At 41.4% G+C, this 20,487-nt stretch overlaps 2 protein-coding genes across 2 annotated transcripts; both read right to left on the reverse strand.

Moving 5' to 3' along the window:
• Positions 1-6,136: 6,136 nt before the first annotated feature.
• tgfb5 (transforming growth factor, beta 5) lies at positions 6,137-16,093 on the reverse strand. The gene is made up of 7 exons (XM_056383475.1): positions 12,503-16,093; positions 10,708-10,871; positions 9,873-10,005; positions 9,661-9,771; positions 8,409-8,589; positions 7,860-8,013; positions 6,137-6,639 (listed from the first exon to the last, which is right to left on the reverse strand). Exons 1-7 carry the CDS (start codon positions 12,858-12,860, stop codon positions 6,481-6,483), a joined length of 1,260 nt encoding a protein of 419 aa, XP_056239450.1. The 5' UTR covers positions 12,861-16,093; the 3' UTR covers positions 6,137-6,480.
• A 343-nt stretch (positions 16,094-16,436) lies between these two features.
• trmt112 (tRNA methyltransferase activator subunit 11-2) lies at positions 16,437-20,308 on the reverse strand. The gene is made up of 4 exons (XM_056383477.1): positions 20,120-20,308; positions 19,419-19,520; positions 19,042-19,134; positions 16,437-16,855 (listed from the first exon to the last, which is right to left on the reverse strand). The coding sequence occupies exons 1-4, from the start codon at positions 20,192-20,194 to the stop codon at positions 16,754-16,756; spliced, it is 372 nt and encodes a 123-aa protein (XP_056239452.1). The 5' UTR covers positions 20,195-20,308; the 3' UTR covers positions 16,437-16,753.
• Between the last annotated feature and the right edge of the window lie 179 nt (positions 20,309-20,487).

A 20,487-nucleotide genomic window follows, 5' to 3' on the forward strand; every position in this document is an offset into this window, starting at 1 on the left:
TGATAACACGTATCTAAAACAAGAACATCAATCATAATATTATATACACTTATCTTTCAATAACATGTTTTGTTTCATTGTTCTCTGAATATCAAAATAAAGGAAAAAAATGCAACAATCCTGTTAAAGGTCTTTTTCCTCATCGCCCTGGATTTCTTTAATTAGCGTATACATATTTAATATGTATATTAATGATAAAACTCAAAAATATTTAAGTTGCACATTAAATAGTTATATTTAACATTTATGATATTTATGTTTTACATAAATTGAAAAATAGATATAAAAAGTTAATAAATTTAACTTTAAATATTGTAAATTTGAGACAAAAAAGTTCAGATTGCCTTTTTTATTTTTAACCAAAATGTGACGGAAATTGGTTGTTAGTTTAGTTTGAGGGCTGAACGATATGCAAAGTGCATTTTTTGGAATGGTCATTTTTGCATTTCATTTTCTCTGCAAAAAATATAAAAATGATTATCCGATTTTGATTGGGGCTTGCACCGAACAAGCATGTTCCCCTCGCATCTAAAGAATATGATTTGTAGGCCGGAGCATCTCTGTAGCACTCTACACCTTGAATCCAAGCAAATGAGCCTGACGTGACTTTAAGGAAAGAAATAACAGAAATGTCGCCCTCGTCTGTTTACAAAGAGAACAGCCAGGCCTCTGTGGGTTCGGCCTCTCAGCTGTTCTGTCCCAACAGGGGCCTCAAGTGCTTCTCTGCTCTCCTAGTTTGACTGCTCGAAGAATATGGCTTCAATAATGCTGAGGCCACAGATCGGTATCTCCTGTTTACTCCTGTGTCTTGTTACTCTGCAGCTTGTATAACGTTTTAGTTTGTGTTTATAGTGTCCTGTTGCCCCGACAGCACTATTTTAATTCAGCCGCCAGAAATAACTAGGAACAATTTCAAAGTTGTTGAGAGGAATAAAGTATTTTCAAAACCTGTAATATGAGCTATATTTGACACGGACCATAAGGTGCATATAAGAAAGAGAGAATTGTTTTTTGCCTTTATCAAAGGCTCTCTCACATTAATGGTCAGTATGGAAAGTGAGGGAATGTGTCAAGAACCAGAGCCATCAATCATGACACATTTTTCTATAAGGAGGCTATACAGGCCGGACCCATGTATGTATGGCTTTGGGTGTGCTCTTGGTGAGGGTCTACATACATTCCCTCTCAAGGTCAAAGACACGGACAGAGGTGTGTGTGTGTGTGTGTGTGTGTGTGTGTGTGTGTGTGTGTGTGTGTGTGTGTGTGTGTGTGTTAGTGGGGGTCGATATCCACAGCATACTCCCCTCCCAAGGACAGTGGGACCCAGTGTGAGACAGAGGAAGGCGCTCTACCGTGGGATAAGTACAGGTTGGATATAGCAAGAGGTAGTTAAGTGGAAAAGACTAACAGATGCTGGGGCTAGTTTACTCAGGGGGGAGGGAGCCACACCACAGCTCAGGCACTAGCACCCCGACACACACACACACACACACACACACACACACACACACACACACACACACACACACACACACACACACACACACACACACACACACACACACACACAAAGTGAGGCTGCATTCTCACTGTGGCTTAGAAAAAACAATTTTTACGGCGATGGCTGGAGAACAGTTTGTATCTCTTTAAGCTATTTTAACAGCAGAAGCAGCTCGGATAAAAACCTGACTCTCTTCAGTGAAGACGGACGTATCTCCAACAGCGGCTGAATTCAATTTCAGAACATTAAAGGCTCAGTTCACCAAAATTACAAAGGGAAAAAAATCTTTCTAAATGTACCTGTTAAGGCATCTAACCATTCAGATACTTTTGGTTTTATTTAGGTTTTTATCAATATCTATGCGATTTCTGCCTCTTTGCCAATACAATGGGAGTAAACTTTATTTGGGGTGCACAAAAATATCAGCTGTTTTGATTTGGGGCCTTTTCATTCCTTATTAAAAAATAATTTCAGTGAACAGATCCTTTAAGAAAATCCCAACTGCAAAGCCTCAAAAACTTTCTTGAAGAGAAGACAAAGCCAGACTCGTGCAACTTGCCAAATTATTGTAAGTCATTAAGTAGTCTATGAAATAAATAAATAAATGTATCCTGCTTTTATTACGTAGCAGACGAGGCGGGAGGCAAAAAAACAAACACACGATACAAACCAACACAATGACGTAAATTTCAGATCCTTTACTGAAGTAAAAAGGTAAAAGAACGAAGGTATCGGCAGGTAAATGCACTTAAAGTTTCAGTAGCCTATTTGTTTACTTTTACACTGTATCACTGGATGTTTATCACTGATGCACTGTGTGTATAATTAGTGTACTATATTAAATATAGACCCCTGCATAAGATTAAATTTGGGTTAATACCAATGGAATATCTGACATACAGGTTTAAATGTTTAAATGTTTTTTAAATACTTGGAAATCTTTCTTTAAATTATACAATATGTATAATATAAACACTTGCATTAAATGTAATGACAGACAGCGATACTGAAAAACAGTAAACTTTTGATTTATAAAGTTGGATATTCAATTATATTATGTTTTCTTTTTTTTCCAGATTATAATAATTATTTTTAATAAATTATTTTTTTCCTTGATCCACAAAGTGGTCTCAGACTTTTGGACTCCACTGTATGTGGCCTATATATAGATATTTCCCCATTTATACTTGCACTACGATATAACATATATATTAGCGCTGTTTGTGCAAATATGCAATTATTATTATTAGTGTACATCATGTATCATGGGTCAGATCTTTAGTTCTTGTGGCCATTGTGTCATGTTTGTGTTGTTTATGTGTTTATGTGTTGAAACCATAATAACACTGTTTTGTATTGAAAATCTTAATTTGTAAAATAACTTGTTGCAGTAGTAGAATTAGAATATTTGACTCTGAAATGAAGTGTAAATTCTCCTTGAACCTCAAAACTGCATTTAAGTACAGTATTGGAGGAAATGCACTTTTACTTCCCACCACTGCTTCTGTGTTATGACTAGTTTGACAGTAAACACTGAGTGTACTTATCGGGCTTTAACCATGACACATACCACAGGCAAAAACAGATGCTGTTTAAATCCTCATCTACTTTTTAAAGTGTGTTTGTAGTTCATTTTCACCAGTGTGAGTTTACTGCCAACTATGACTGCAGAATAGCGTTGCTATGGTGACCGACACTTTAAAGGCTCAGTTCATCCAGATTATAAAAAACCCCACATTGTGTTTCTTACCCCCAGTGGTTGGTCTAGCTAAATAGTTTGGGTTTTTATACGCCCAGATTTCCAGAGCCAAAATGGGTGAAAGGAATTTTGTTTGTTGTGTTTGCAGCAGTGGGAAATTCAATAACAATGTGTCTCTGCAGAAACAATGTTTATGCCTGGAATAACTGAGTGTGAACACTCTTCTGGAACTCTTGCAAAGAAAATGTCTGTATAAAAGATGCAGATTTTCCCTGCTGTGAGTCTGACTCCAGATCTCTGAATTCTCTGATTTGTTTCAGGGATTCAAACAGGTGTTGTGCACGCTGAGGGCTGGTTCCCCTGCTGCTGGAAAAACAACTGAGCCAATCAGCATGGAGAATTAAGAATGGGGGGGGGGGGCAACATCTTTATGAAGTGAGGTTAATCCAGATTCAAGAAAACTTAATTCAAAATCCCATTGACAATTGAAACTAATGACTAAAACTCCAGCCTTGGAACAGAGCCTCTCTCTACAGCATGTTGTGTGTCTCACTTCATTCGTGTTGCCCTCCTGATGTTTTTAGCAAACGGTTCACAGCTTTAGTATTTCGGGTCAGATTTGACCCACGTTTGAATTCATTAGCGAGCACTTAAATTTTGTTTTAATCTGCTTAAGAAACTTATTATTCAATTGAATGTTGGTGAGTTTTATGGAAACCAAGTTATGATGACATCCACGATGCTGCACTGGCAAATATAAAGGGCAGAAATTGTTTTTTAACTTTGATAAAATCAGAGAGGTTTCAGTTTCTAATAGCTACTTATGTAGTGTATTTCAATATGTCTAATAATATGGAAAATAAACTACAGGAACACACACATGAGAGATGACGTTGAGTTATCTATGTTCTCTCTCAATCACACAAAGGCAAGCCCCGACATGACGCCGTGGCTTCAACTCTCAACAGGCACAGATGTGTTTACAGAAGCAAGACCTCAAGGTAACAACACATAAATCGTTAACTTCTCCTAGCAACTGCTGCCACAAACCACGTCTGTTTGACTGAAAATGATGATGGGACAAACAGAAAATGGTTAAAATGAACAGAGACTGAGTAATGAGCTGAAAACATAAATACCACTCTGTCTGATTGTCAGACTACCATAAACTACATTCCATTTACCTCCACTGAATATGAGGAGGCGTAAAGGTCAGAGAGTCAGAGACAAACCAAAACTATCTGTATGACTACACGGCATTAGAGGTGAAGGAGAAAATACGCTTTTCTGTGTTCTGTCTTTGGACCAACCTTTTAATATTCTACCTTAAACATTTATATTTAGATTGGTGGTAACTTAAATGTTTGCAGTGTCCAGTTATACAGTGTTATTCTAACCACCATTTGTCAGCCAATCAGAAACAAGCATTTCCTGTTGCCGTGCCATAACTTGAGTATAAGCCACTGGCTGCGTTAACACCTCCATGACCGGATGTTGTGTGACAACCTTGTATTGGTCACACTGGACTGCTTCCTATTCGGGTAAGACTTTACTGTCAACTCCTCAAAATTAAATATCCACGTCACTTTCAGCAGGGTCTCTCTCTCTCTCACACACACACACAATCACAATAATCACAATCTGTGCTGTCACACACACAGACACACAATCTCACACACACACACACACACACACAATCATACACACACACACACACACACACACACAATCACACACACACAATCACAATAATCACAATCTGTGCTGTCACACATGACCTCACCAGCCACACACACAACACACCCAACTGCCCTCTGTCTCTTTTCTCACTCACACACACACACACACACACACACACACACACACACACACACACACACACACACACACACACACACACACACACACACACACACACACACACACACACACACACACACACACACACACACACACACAAACCACTGGCATACCAGAGAGCCTATATTTAAAATGAACCCTGGGGATGTTTTTTATTTTCAGCATTTAGACATTCTATCAAAAGTGGTCAATGTGGATACTTGGGTGTAGAGAGAGAGGGACTCTGTGTGTGTGCGTACGTGTTTGTGTGTGTGTGTCTGTGTGTGTGCGTATGTGTGTGCAAGTGAATCAGTGAGACTGATGGTAAACATAGGTATGACACAATATAATCATAGCATAGGGACAGCAATGAGTCAACAGCCTTTTACAATAAGATAATGAACGCAAATTCAGAAAATGAGCCTGAGAGTGTGATTATGGAATTTTTGAGCCAGACCCAAATAGTTACAAATTTGCTAAGGCTGCAAAATACCACCTTCCAAACTTGTAGCCGTTCCAAATACAGCCCTGTCATCCCACGTCTCATTTTCAAAGCCTCTCTTTTCTCCCTCTCTCCTCCCACCACAAATCCCAGAACCTCGAGCAACAGAGAGAGAGAGAGAGAGAGAGAGAGAGAGGGAGAGAGAGAGAGCGACAGAGAGGGAGAGGGAGAGAGAGAGAGAGAGAGAGAGAGGAGAGAGAGAGAGCGAGAGAGAGAGAGAGAGCGAGAGAGCGAGGAGATGAGGGGAGCATTTAAATGTAGCGTTCCGTGAGTGGTCGGGTCGGTGTCTGGAAATCTTTCACATCCTGTTTACGCCGGGGCAGATTTCAGCCCGGGACCGCAGAGAACTGGCAGGGCCTCCGCCTGGACACAGCTCCTCTCTCTCTTTTCTATCTGCTCGCTGCCTCCTCCCTCGCCTAAAGATCGGCGTCTGCAAACCTTTCCACACCGCCTCCTTCCTATCAACACCTTCAAACCTAAAGCAAACAAGCACACGTCAAGCTGCCCACGATTGAGGTGGAATCAAAATCCTGATAAAAAGAATCCTTTTTATGCAGCAGGCTGACCAAACGTGGCCAAATCACACAACACCCCCTTTTTAATATCCAAGTACAGGTTTAATACAGCTATGTTGTCATATTTACAGTGTCCTATATCAGACGGAAAGTTCCAGAGAATGAAAAAAAATGAAAAGTTTTCATGCCTGTAAGTGAATGTCAGCAAAGTCTTGATATTTGGGTCACGTATGGTAAAAAAATAACATCTCAAAGGTCTGCTAAAGGTGATCAAACAGTGAAGATTCATGAACAAAGGATCCATCTGTCCTCTCGTCTTTATTTTCACCCTGAGTGAAGCAGTTTGAAGTTTCAGTCCTGTTAATCATTCTCCTCCTCTGTGCCCCCCCCTCCCCCCTCACCTCTTCCTCTGAACTTGCTTCCCTCAGCGGCACTTGCAGGATTTGACGACCATGTTGGAGAGTTGCTCAACGCGTGGTGTGCGGCCGATGAAGTACATGATGGTGAGGGGCTCCAGGTCCTGAGGAACGCAGCAGGGCGAGGCGGAGGCTTCAGGGTTCAGCTTGTTGTACAGGGGCAGGATCTGACCAGGGAAGAGAAACAAAGGAAAGTTAAAGGGCTCTGAAAACATATTTTCAGTTTCTTGCTATGAATGATGAACACAGTTTTTCCAAAGTTACAGTTTTGGTTTCTCATGGCGGACTCTCTGTGTTTGTGTTTTGTCTTTGTGCTAAACTCAGCTAACCAGCTGCCGCAGGTATAGATGTGAGAATCCAGAATAGATGTGAAACTCTGCACAACTACACATCTATATTACAAGAATGGATATGAAAGAAGAAAAAGTAAAACCAGAGGGATATGTAAGAGTCTGTGTGACTACAGCCCAATGAGCTATGAGACAATGTTGTGTAATCCTATATGTTCAGCACTAGGCAGGTGACAGGTGAATGCCCATTTATGACGTTGGGATTGACCAATTTTAGCAGCCGAGGTGTTTCACCGTGAGAAACAATGCACATTAAGCACATTTAAGGGTTTAAAGTTTATGTACATTGAAGTCTGGCTGAAAGTCGACCGGAGTTTGGTCCAGACCACAGCATTTCACCACAGAGACAGAGGAGTGACCTTTTCTAACATTTCAGAAGTTGTTTTTGTTTGGAACGGAGCAGCTGTTTGTAACTGATCAGGCACAGATGATTTCTGTTTATACAATTGGCTGTTGGTGTCTCACGTTGAGAGGTCTGTCACCGTTTCCATTCAAACTATTAAGAAAAAAAAGGTCATGAATCTCAAGATTGGAGCAAAATACAATTTGGAAAAAAGAGCACATTTGTTTTCGCTTGACCGTATTAGAAAGGGTAATCTGATTTATTCGTCTGAGTGGTTAAAAAATATATTTTTGTGGTGGCGTGTTTCACAGTGGCCAGCCAGACACAAAAGCAAATGCAGATTTTTTGACAGAGAAATAGCAGTTGTGCAAGAAACCAAATACATGTTTTTACAAAATGTCAAACAATTCCTTTAAATTTTTTTTTTTGTACAACCCCCTTTTTCCCCCCAACAACAAAAGAAGACAAAATGTTAAATGCTGCCTAAACACAGTCAGCCATATGAAAACTTTGCTTTAATAAAATAACTCCATACAGAAAGTGGTATTTACATCAGGAAGTACCTGATGGAAAAATAAATAACCAGATTACAAATCAGGCCAGGCATTAAGTTCCATGAACGTTGTTTCAGTCTCTACCAATAAAATGTTTAGGTTTGATTTCCAGCCCTAATCATATATAAATACCCACTCACCATGTTGTAGTGGTTGTTGGCACTCCAGATGTAAGGACAGTTGCCAGCACAGAAGTTGGCTTTGTAGCCTTTGGGCTCATGGATCCACTTCCAGTTGAGGTCACGCCTGAAGTCGATGTAGAGCGAGCGCAGGCAGCAGCCCTGGTCTGAGCCACTGAGACAGACAGAGAGACACACCATACACATTTCAACTCCCATCCTGGCCCAAAGTTGGGTCATGGGAAAATGACCACGGGTCACCGTTGAAGAACCAGCCATCACAAGGTAATGACCATGCAAGGCTGCCAGAGTTTTCCCCTGCAGCGTGAGGTAGTCTAAATACAACACTGCATGCCTGTTGGCCTGCAGTCTAAACACAGGGTCAATAATGTTTGTTTTGTCACACAATAGTCTGCAAAGTAAGTTTTGGGTCAAAAAAAAAGAAAAAACTGAAATCCAACGCCCACCACAAATTCATTTCAGAATTATAAAACTACAAATCCTGGAACAGTGTCGGTGCTGTCAGTCAGTCACACATAACCACACACATGCGGCTGCTTTGCGGCCTACCGGGAGCAGGTTGTGGTGTCTGTGGCGGCTGCCCTCTTCTTGCGGTTCTTCTTGGCCGGGTTGTCAACTCTGTCGCTGGGCAGCAGGGTGAGGATGAGGTGTGGCGTCTTGGTGCTGAAATCCGCCTGGCCTTTAACCTGACCGGGTTTTCTTATCCGACGAAGCTGCTCGTCATCCACACCTGCGGAGAGTAGAGTGCAGTGGTGAAAATGTAGCAGTAAAGAAGCTCATTAAAATTAGCTCCAACTTTACCAGCTGAAACATTTAAGTTTAGTAACATTTTAAATGTAGAACTACAGTAATTCTACACTCTGGCACTGTTACTAAAGTAAAAGATCTGATACTAGATAGTTGTCCCTCTTCAGGATTGTAAAACCTTTTCAAATGAAACAATCTGAGAGCGGCACATGAATCATTAGTGGAACTGAGATATGCAACCTGTTGCAACACTGCTTTGTTTTAAAGCCAAAAAAGTTGGGAAACACTGACTTTCATCAGTTTGCATAATTTGAATGGCAGAAAGAGTAATTACCACAAATTCACAGATTCTGTTTGTGAATTTCTTCTAGCCATGGTTTTTACACTTCAGTTTGTTCACTTCGTTATTCTGGACTAATCTTGAAGTCCTATACATGAAGTAGTTGTTTCCAAGGCTACGAATGATGTTTTTGTATCTGATTTTTCTTTCTGAGCTTCAGGAGTAAAAGTGCTCAAAACAAGCCCTTGCTTGTTTCACAGCAGTATCAAAAGTCGATTTTTTTTTTTCCAGGTGTGGAAAAAAAAAAACCTGACTTGGCTCAGCTGAGTGTAAATCATGAGGAAGGTGCCGTAATTTGGGGCCTAAACGAAGCAACACAGACAGTCTGGTATTCAGTAGTATCACAGTGTGTGGAGGAACAGTTTCTCCATTGTTCAGTATCATAGTCTGCGAGCGAGTCATGAATCATTTCTTACAGAAGAGGCTCCACTTCGTCTTCACATTTAGTGACCTGCAGGATTATTGCTGTGCCAATTAATCTTCCACAAGTGCTTTTAATGCCCTTACAAAGAAATTTACAACCAACCTAATAAAGCTACATTTCTCATCTGTATGGCTACTGGGATGAAACTGTTTAATTACACTTATGACTCGGAGGTGACCTGAGCCTTAAGAAAGCTGCTCTAATCCTCCACTACACATATGCAGATACAGTGTGTGCCAAGACCTGGCGAACATGATGCGCAGTGACAACAAAAAAGAACTGCAACAAACCTGCAAACAGGGCCTCCAGTTCCTCACTCTTGTTGGGAACGATGTTGTTGGTGGATGGGACGAAGGTGCAGCAGGGACAGTGGACGCCCAGCTTCAGTCCGAGATTATTCTCTGAAGTAGGAAAAAGAAAAAAAGACGCATGTGAAGACGAACGATACAGACACAGTTGTATGGATCATCATGGGAAATGTGCATCTGGTGCTGAAGCTGACCTGGATCTGACACCCAGTCCTTAACAGTTTCCGTGACATCCACAGAGATCCAGGACCCCTTCGCCCTCGGCTGCACGGTGCGGGAGTCAATGTAACGCTGAGTGGAGGTGCTCTCTTCATCTGGCTTCAGCAGCTGACAGAAAAAACACAGAAAAACAGCGATGGAGCGGAGGTGCAGATACACAGTCCGACTGACACAAGCAGCGCATTGTAATGTTTTGCTTTCTTCTCCTCTCGCGGACAGTAAATGTTATCATTTCCACTGTGGAGGCAGTTGCGCAGAGCGTAACACTGTGTCATTGCTAAAGCAACTAATAACCTGCACAACTTTAATCAGGCATGTAAATTATGTTACTTCACTTTCCTGGGGATAACAGTTTTATGTAAGAGGTGTAAAATGTCTCCCTGAAGCCAACATATAAATTCAGCTGAACTGGTGAAGATTTAGTGTCGTAACAGTCTTAACGGCCTGATGCCCAAAATCCTGAAAGGAGAAATCTATACAAAAGACAGTTATAAATGGTTTTATTGATCACATCATGAACATTATTTTTCACAGAGAAGAAACAAGTGAGAAATATTTTTTCAGTGGTTTTGACAAGACACAACCCCTGGGTCTAGTTTGTTGTAATAAAACGGGACAAATGGAGCCTGATGTAATTTTGAAGAAGCATAGATTTAGTGTCTGATTCATAATTGCAGGTTTTATTTGGATCCAAAAGCTTAAAAAAAGGCAAAGCAGTATCTCAATGATGTTGCTGATTACATACTAGTTTTGTGTTTCAAGGTTGTGCTCTCACTTTGAGCCTCATCCTGGTGTCTTACTGTTGTTTACCTGATAGATCTCCACTCTCTGCTCTGAGGCCCGGGCCTGCGGGTTGGGAGCTCTGAAGATCCTGAACTCAGCCTTGACCAGGGTGCTGTTGGTCAGGTCGACTCCACTGACGTCAAAGTGGACCACTCTGTAGTGGGGGCTGGGTGCTACTGGCTGCACTGCATCTGGATGGAAACACAGAGGATGACTAATCCAACAACATCTCCTGCCTTCTTAGACAATGCTTTATTTATACTATTGGTTAAAAGATCACTGTGGGACTGGTGCATTGTCTCGGACATAATTGCTGCTGATGAGTGCCTTGAGACTAAATGACAGGTTTAGGTACAGTGAGTAAATGTATTGCACGCTTAATATACGGCCAATCATTGCATCAATGTGTTTTACTAAAACATCACCTACCACTATATAGCTGCTCTGAAGGCCGCAGAGAACTGAGCACCTTGCTCAGACGTACGTCTATAGAGGCTGTTGAAGGACAGGGGCAGGATAACTTAATTTCTCCACCCCTTCGTCATTTTCCCAAACCGCTGCTTCTGTTTTTATGGGCAGTAGTGCTGCAGCTCCCAGCAGCACTCCTGGTTTAAACAGGCTATGACAGGTAGTATTTCTGTTGATGTACTGTCTGTGCAAATATTGTAATTAAGCTAAATTCTAAAGTACTGATGCTTTATTTTAGTATTTCCATTTTATGAAACTGTACTCAATTTCATTGGGAATATTGTACTTTTTATTCAGTTTGTCGGCTCTGAGAGCTTCAGATATTAGTTTAATAAATGTACAGACTATATTTTAAGTCCCACTATTTAGTATTCATAAGCAGGACATAAACATTCAATAAAGTCTTTAACACACTATCCATTCAGGTATTTCTGAACAACTACAAATGACAATAGTAAAATATTGTAATCATATAAAATATGTCTACTACATATATGTTGTAATTGAAAAATACTGTACATTAATAATAAAAATGTCAGTATAGCTGCTATTAATGTGTTATAAATCATTGCTTATAAATACTAAAGAGGGGGGCTTAAAGTTAAGTGTTACCCACATGCATTAACCATATGAAATGTAGTGCATCCCAACAGACAGAGCTACACAAACATGTATAAAGTAAACAGAACCAACTGCATCAGGTACAACATTAAAGTGGTGCTCATGCATCAGTTCATCAGCAATTTAACCAGCAGGAATGGACCAAGTTTATTTTTCAACAAATCAGTTTTGCTGCTAATGCTTGTAAAATGGTGTGTTTTACATATTGCTACTTTTTCTTAAGTAGGATCTGGATACTTCTTCCACCACTGAGTACTTTGAAGACAGCATGGAAGGTAGTACCAATGGAAGTGAAGTCTGTGTCTACAATTAACTCAGCTCACTTTATTCTTGACGTGTGGCCCACTGAGGTAAGAAGATAACAGTGATTAAACATAAGTCTATAAAAATAGACTACTGCTACATATCAGTGGTTCCCAACCTGGGGCTCGGGACAACAGTGGGTTCCCAAGGTGTATCTGAGGGGTCACAAGATGAACAAAGGGATAAGAAAAAATATATTTGCCACACAAAATTATAGAGTCTTTCTTAACTTCACTCCAGTGTTTGATTGTAATGAAGCAATCTACGAAGGAAAACTTGCAGCGGCTGCTCACAAGTTTTAACTTTAAGGGGCCAGAAGCTAAAAGGTTGGAAACCATCATTGCCTATTCTACTTAGGTTCATTTTGGGCCCTCTGAGGCCCCCGGACCACACATTGAGAACCTCAGCCATACCTCACTCATGGACTCACTTGTGTCGGTGCGCGGGGGCAGCATGTCAATCCTCTGCACTTCTTTGGCATAATAGTCCTCCTCGCTGCTCTCGCGCTCGCACGCGGACTCGGTCAGACGCGCGCGCTCCTTCAGCAGCTCCCGCGTGCTGTTGTACAGCAGCATGACCTCCGGGGGCACCGGGGCAGGCGGTGGGGCCTCCTCTTCTTCCGGCGGGCTGCGGATCCGGAGTTTACTGAGGATCTGTCCGCGGACCGCCTCGATGCGCCGGGACTTCTGTGCGTCCAGGTTGATGGACTGGCACGTGTTGAGCCCCTCCACCAGCAGCACACCGGAGAACCGGAGCAGCAGCAGCAGCGCGAGGCGGGGGAGCCACATTGTCCGGTGAGGAGACGGAGAGAAATCCAGCTGAAAAAAAGGAAGGTCTCTGCGGTGGACTGCAACTAAAGCTGAGTCTCAAAGTCAAGCACCAAGAAATATGCGCGTAAAGTGATTTAAATTTTAACCTGAGGGTTAAACCAATGCCCCAAAACCAAAAAAATCCAATATCCACTTCAAACAGGGTATTTTAGTCAAAACCGCTTCATGTGGAAAAGGAAACCCACATCTGCTGACTTCACATTTATTCTGCTAAGGTAATTTTATAACATACACGCGCCTGCTTATTTCAACACCAGACAAATAAAGCCGCATCGTCACTAATTCTTTAGAGATTACATTTAAGTTAATTAGTCTGAAAGGAACTATTCTTGTAAAATCCGTGCTTGATTGCCTCTAAACACTAAATGATATCACACAACAACCAAACTCCACTGGGAAAAGCTGAAATTTAGTGACTGGAAATTTGGCTGACGCCTCGGTCCCAGTCTGGTGCGCTCAGAAGCTCCGGTGTTATTCCGTGCCGGTGTGCGCGCGCTTTCCGCGTGTAAAGGTGAAGAGATTTAACTATAGTCTGTCCGTTAAATTATGGTTTTATCCGTCTCCGTCGTCCATCCTCTGAGAATTCAACAGCCTTCAGGAGAAAAGAGTCATCACAGGAGCTCAGCCCATGTCGCAAGCCCTGCAAAGAAAAACCTGAGCTACTCACTTCATCTGAAGCAGCAGGGTTCCTCTGCTTTTACCTCCGAAAGACCCATTTGTCGAGCAAAAAAACTGGCCCATACCCGCTTCCAGAAAATCTAGTTAGAGCCTTTAAAAAAACTAATGAGATCCTCCCATTCCCTGTAATAGGTAAACAGAAAGCAGCCTGCACCAAAACGTAGGAAAGAAACTGTTGATTTATGTTGGAAAAACCATGGTGGGCCTGTTAATCCCCCTCACATAAACATCAAAACACGGAAAAAGTCAGACGACATAAAAAGACATGACGCAGAAAAATATATGAAAGAAGTCCTTGTGCTGTGAATAAAAAAAAAAAAAAAAGAACTTTACAGTAAATTACAGATTCCCGGTTTAAATGAGCTCCAGCCTGATGTCTGCTGGGCTGAAAGCGCTTTTGAAAACACTGAGACCTGCTGCATGATGTGAGTCCATTATTCTGCAGATCCTCTGTGAGAAATGCACAGAGCCTCAGACAGAGGGAGTCTGGGAGGGAGGGAGGGACTGGATATGGAGAGAGGTGGTGGTGGAGGTGGGGGCGGGTGGCCACCAAAGTGAAGGGAGTGTGTGATTATGTAGGCAAGAGCCATCTTCCTCTCACATAGAGGACGCACGCGCGCACAAGCACACTTGCATGCAATTTCTTTTCCCCACAAAAATGCCTGCACCACCCTCTGTCCGCAGGTAAACATCTCCTGACAGAAAACCAGGCTTAAAGGACTAATTCTGCATTTTGGGAACTATGCATTTAGCCATCTCTGTCTACATGAACCAGAACAGTATTTCCATCAAATTAATGTAAAACTACTGGGCGTCATCATGATACCAAATATTATATACATTTCTCCCTTTTGGCGTCTGATCACAGAACATGTGATTTTTGCTATGGCAGAAAGAAACATGCAATTTAATCATTTGGGTTTTAAAGCCCAAAGTTCCTGAGAATATTTATATGCTGCGTGTTTTTGTTGCACATCCGGGTCCAGTGGGTTCACACCCCTCCAGGACTGTCAGGAGCTGTGAGCTTCACTCTGCTGGGCTTCTGTTCAACAGTGATTGATATTTTCGGTGTTATTCAGTCTTTAACGAAGGTGAGAGAAATGCCAAGTTCTTGATGATTACTGGATTGATAATTGCAGCATTTCTTTTTTAAATTTCCAGATACAGGTCAAGAGAAAGAAGTGCAGCAGAATGACGGTCACAGTTTGGGTTATCAGAAAGTGAAACTAAATATGCCGCATCTAAATATTGTCAGGTACGTGGTTTTTGTTTGACCAATTTTAAAGACTGATCAGTGTTCATAGCAAAAACCACTCCTATAAACATCCAAGCAACATGCTGCGTTCATGACAAGTAGGAGTTATCGCACTTATGATTCAGTGTTCCCACCAACTTCCAAGTTGTAGCCGACACTGGAAAACTGATTTTTCTGAAAGCTCCAATATGTTTACTAACACAGAAGTGCCTGAAAACAAAACAAATATGAATGACCAAAAAGTATATACAAGTTTCATCAAAACTCATTCAAATAAATTAAATATTAACACTATTACAGTGAATTCAGCTCTTTTTTGAAAGAGCAATAGAATTTCATGTGGTTTCACTTGGTAAGAAACTGGTTACTACAAGGTTAGCATTGTGTGAATGAAGCATTATGTTGTCGACCCACAACCCTCACACAACGGCCTCTGTGATCGCAACAAAGGGTCGAGTTGTTGGGTGACGTGAACGATCACAAGTCGTTAACACGAGAATCTTTCCCATGTCTACCAAACACTCCACATGACGCCAGTTATAGCTTCATACTTATGCGAAGACGACCGTGGGTTTCGATCTTTGCCAGAAAGCCAAGAAACACATTTCCCAAAATATCAAACTAAAATCTTTAAGCATCAAAATGTTAAGATAAAATTATTAGTCCATTCCAGCGATTTCCAAACGCAGCTTTAGTCAGGATCTCTCTGGGATTTCCAGCTTCGACTCACTCATGCTGACAGTTAAAGGCTTATCCTGATTTTATTAAAATCACTCCACAGAGAGCCCATCCCTTTATATCTTTATCTTTTCAAGCTTTCAATCCAGCTCCTTTCTTTCCTCTCTGTTCCTCTTCGGTCTCATTGTTAATTACAGTTCAGAACTTGGAGAGGACTGTTAATCTGTCAGGGGTGGCTTTTATTGCTGCTCTGCTGCCATCCCATTATACCGTTATTATAGTTGCGGGTGGAGGCCTGTAATTGCTGTAAGTAGAAGGGAAAGGTAGGAGAGACTCAGGCTGCCTCAAGGATTCTGGGTCAGGGCAAACCCCCCCCTTCATCGTCTGTCCTGGCAAGGTTTCTAAAAATGATAACACTGACTGCGAACAAACAAGCTCCTGTTCCAACTTGACTGCCGCTGCTGCACCATCTCACACAGGCAGAAACTACTGGAGAAAACACTTCATTTGTCTTTGCGGACCTCAACTCTTTCTTTCAACAATGTTCTTAAAAAGATCAGGCACACTGTGGGGAATCTCGGATCACAGGAGCCCGCCCAGGTAGAGTGGTGTGTGTGTGTGTGTGTGTGTGTGTGTGTGTGTGTGTGTGTGTGTGTGTGTGTGTGTGGCTTAAAAGAAGAAGAAGAAAAAAAAAAAAGAAAGACTTCCTCAAAAACAACTTCTAGCCTGTCTGCTTTTTATGCTTCTTTTCCTCAAGGCCAAATATAGACAAGCCACTGCCACGTCATCTGGTCCTCAGCACTTTCTTAAACCCTGACAGAGGGCGAGATGGGGTTCAGAGCCTCAGCACACACAAGCGGGGTTATATTTTAGCATGTCTGTAATATAACTGAATCCATATTTTCCACAAAAACCTGAAACCATTTTGGCTGTCATGGAAATCAGGACAGTTTTATTGAAAAAGAAAAAGAAAGAGCCCGAACAGTTACAAAAATAAATACAGATAAAAGCACTGGGGGTTAGTCTCTGGGAACATTTCCATCCATTACTCTTCAAATCTTTTCTCTCCATTGGCAGCATCAGCCACTTAAAATGTCATAACTACAATCAACCAAACAGTGTGGCCTATTTTCTCATGGCACCAACTCAAACCAGCGTCCAGCCTCCCTCCTCTCTCTCTCTAAATACACACAGGCCGATCTGAGTGACAGTTTGGGGAAAGGAACCATTGGGCTGCCGTTTACACCTCGTCTTCGTTCAGCAGCATGTTGGGGATTCCTCTGGAGATGGGGAACTCTCGTCCGGACTCGGGACACTGCAGACAGCCCTCTACCACCTCCACCTGTAACACAAACGGACAGAAGGTGTGAGACCACCACTAGATATCATCACACTCTACTATATGGCTGAAACTGGACACCTCTGCTGGCACGCTTTTGGTTTTTGTCTGGGTTACATGGTTTGGCCTCAGCCCCTTGGTTCCAGTTAAACGAAATCTTAATGCTGCAGCTTACAATGATATTTTAGACCACTGCTCCCAACCCCCGGGTCATGGTTTAATGATAATTATTAACATAATTAAAAAGGGCATTTTTTTTCCTGTAATTATCTTGAACTTGGTGCTGTCTCTGCTTCATTTTTCTGCATTCATCTCCACACTCCCAACAACAATACACTGATTTTTAACTAAAATTCATCTTCTGTATCCAAGGTAACCATGGGCTGGTTACATCAACACCTTTCAGCATTCAGGACTACATGAAATCCACCACCACCTGAATCTTACGAAGAGGTTTATCTGAATTTAGATTTTCATCCAGTACATAACAAAGACCAAATAAAATTAAAGGTTCCCTGTAGAGTTTCTGGCCACTAGTCGAGCTATGGAGAAGTTTTTTCTTTTTTAACCCTGTGAAGGCCACGAGAGCATATGCTTAATGTGGGTCAGAGAGGGTCAAGAGTGGACCCTTGTTTTGATAAATGGTCCAATCACTTTACACTATTCCAGTGATCCACCCCTGGCAGTTATATGTCCTGAAATGCAACACTTTGCTAAAAAAGTAGTATAGTATAATGAGTATAGTAAACACTGATGTAAACAATGCAGGACTGAAAATAAATCTGTTTATCAAACTTTTTGTGAGAAAGAAAGTGTATTCAATGTGTTTGTTAGACTTCAAGGATACACACAATGTTTTTTCTCCACACGCCACCTTTAAAGTTAGTTTCAGTTTAGTTTCATTTAGATCCTCGTCCATTTTCCGCTCTTTTCTTTCTCTCTCTCTCTCTGTCATTTTCCAACTTGGTATCAAGGCCAGTCTGCAATGACACTGTCAGAATAAAAACAGTCTACAGAGTAAAAAAGGTCACGAACCCCTGCTTTAGACAGTGTGCCTACAACTTTGTGGCAGCAGTTTGGACAAGCTCCTTTCCTGTTTCGACATGACGGTGCCTCCATGTATGAAGCTAGCTCCAAAAAGAAATGCTTTTCTGAGTTTGTTGAGATGAACTCATGATCAGAGTTGGACCTCGCTGATGCTCTTGTGACTGAATGGGAGCAAACGTCTGCAGCCAGGCTCCAGAATATTGTGTAAAACCTTCCTGGAAGAGCCGAGGCTGTTGTAGCAGCAGAAGAATGCCCACGGGTTTGGAATGATGTGTTCAATAATCACATGTGTAATGTTTTGGAAGTCAACATGCTTTTGGCCATGCAGTGAGCGCACTATCCTCGTGTTTGATCGCTACAAAAACATCACTTTCCTCCCCTGAATGTTGCAGTAATGAAAACAAGACAGTGAGCAGGACACGACCACATTAAAGCTTTGTTGCCAGTAATAGAAACAGGATGTCAAGTACACACTGTAACTTTGTACGCTGCCACGTGAAAGTGAATATTATACGTGTTCTACACCAAGATATCCCATAATTATCATAATCATTCACTGTGCTGAGTGAAACAAGAATAGGAAATACAGCTGGGATCCACATGGTAAGAAATATCCAGAATGGAAATGCGGTGTTGATTTGACTGAAAATTAAAAGGAGCTGAAACAACGTGTGATGTTAAATTAGAACAAATGTCCCAAAACAACATCTTTGTAAAAGTATAGCTGCAAATTAAAAATGTATCTGAATCTATTTTGATCAATTTTAAGTCATTTTTAAGCATAAAAGCCAAACTGTCTGGTTCCAGCTTCTCCACTATGAAGACTTTACTGATTTTCTCATTTGTTTTCAATCACTATAAACTGAATCTCTTTTGGTTTTGGACTGTTGGTCGCACAAAAAAAAAACAAAAAAAAAAAACATTTGATGACGCCACCAAAGCTAATGGGAAATTGTGACAGGCGCGTTTCACTATTTTCCGAAATTTATAAGACAAGCAGATCAATCAATTAATCGAGAAAACAATAAGCAGATTGATAATAAAAATAGTTGCAGCACTTAAGAGAAAACATTCACATGCCAGAAATATAACTCCATAGTAATTTGTGTTTAGTTAAAACACATATCCAGCAGCACTTTTACCTCTAATAGCACTCTGTGAACTTTCTTCAGGAAGTCCTCGTTTGTCTCGTAGTTTGGCACCAGCTCACCCGGCAGGTCTTGCCGATGACCCAGCTATAGAGAAAAATGGACAAGAGCAAGAATTCAAACTGCACCACTGAACCTTCAGAGATAAGCAGGAGGCTCTCAAATGGACGTTACTGGTTGAAATCCTTAAACTGAATTTAATGGGAAGAAATGCACAGAGTGATCTGAAACCCAGCATGTCAGCAATGAGTAGTGGATGCTTATTGGTGACACGAAGTGAGCTCTGGTTCTATCAAGGTTTATAATGAGAAAAATTCAAAGTAGCATATCATATCACACTGGCACACAGTCTCTGGTGCAGTCAGACTCACCTCCTCTGCAGCCTGGACAAGAGCACCCCACTCCAGTTTGGGAATCATCCGGCTCACAAACTGAGAGTTGAATTCCACTTCATTCACCTTCACCTCAGTTGCCTGTGCAAAATAAATAAAAATAGAAAAACACAACTTTGTAGCATCAACATTCAGAGTCCTAAAAAAGGATCTTGTCCCCTTCAGACATTGCAACTTTAAAATTGAAATTCATGCAATCGGTTCTCAGAGATCTTTGTTGTTATAGGCAAGAGACAACTAAATAGATGAGACATTTGGAGCAAAGGTCGATTACTCTTGTCACATTATATCAGGACAAAGTTATGGCACAGGGTAAGAAATGCATTATCATACATTAGCTGCTGGCGAAAAGAGCAATCAAACACAAACAGCTGCAAAACAAACTGTCAAGCGAGAAGACTGGTTTGCAATTGTCAGTGGAATCACATGTACCTGATCTTTACCATAAGACTTGAGCAGGATATACATTCACCACTTTATTAGTAACACTTTTAATCTTCATAGAGGGACTGTACAATTATTGTCAACACAACAAATATCAACAGAAAATGTGACACACTTAAGATAACTACACCCATTTCTGTGCCCGACGATACACAGCACGCAGCTTTAATACCATACGATGTCGTGTAAAAGTTAGCAGTGTTAGCAGTGATGCTAGCCAGGTGTGTTCGGTTTACCTTGATGAGCAGCGGGAAACCTTTGGTGACTCCCTTCACGTGAGACGTCAACATGTTGTGTGTTAGCAGCTTCATGTTTACAGTGGTAAAAGTACAGAGACAATCACGGTTTAGCCTTATCTACATGTAAGTCACGCCGTAGCGTTTACATGCGGACCGGAAGTGCCGCTGTTGCGTCGTCAAATAGTTCCTCGTCGCTTTGGCCTCATCACCGTTGGTTCCTAGGTTACAGCGCAATTTAAATATCGATGTCACTTTATAGGAGTCTCTGGAAATACGGACGTAAAGCACAAGGACCACTAAACTGTATTAGTAAATATACTTGGTTACAATCCACCACTAACAATAACAAAATATGTTGATTTGTG

This window comes from Seriola aureovittata, chromosome 8, assembly GCF_021018895.1.
Source record: "Seriola aureovittata isolate HTS-2021-v1 ecotype China chromosome 8, ASM2101889v1, whole genome shotgun sequence".
In the NCBI taxonomy this organism is placed as follows: Eukaryota; Metazoa; Chordata; class Actinopteri; order Carangiformes; family Carangidae; genus Seriola; species Seriola aureovittata.

Bases quoted from the DNA above. Each gene is read 5' to 3' on its own strand.
- tgfb5 (XM_056383475.1), bottom strand. From the start codon at position 12,860: ATGTGGCTCCCCCGCCTCGCGCTGCTGCTGCTGCTCCGGTTCTCCGGT. The intron at 8,590-9,660 runs GTTTGTTGCAGT...TACTCTCCGCAG, and splicing joins ACTGGAGGCCCTGTTTGCAG to GTGTGGATGACGAGCAGCTT. The intron at 8,014-8,408 runs GTAGGCCGCAAA...TGTCTGTCTCAG, and splicing joins GACACCACAACCTGCTCCCG to TGGCTCAGACCAGGGCTGCT.
- trmt112 (XM_056383477.1), bottom strand. From the start codon at position 20,194: ATGAAGCTGCTAACACACAACATGTTGACGTCTCACGTGAAGGGAGTC. The intron at 19,521-20,119 runs GTAAACCGAACA...TATTTTGCACAG, and splicing joins GTTTCCCGCTGCTCATCAAG to GCAACTGAGGTGAAGGTGAA. The intron at 19,135-19,418 runs GTGAGTCTGACT...TTTTCTCTATAG, and splicing joins TTGTCCAGGCTGCAGAGGAG to CTGGGTCATCGGCAAGACCT.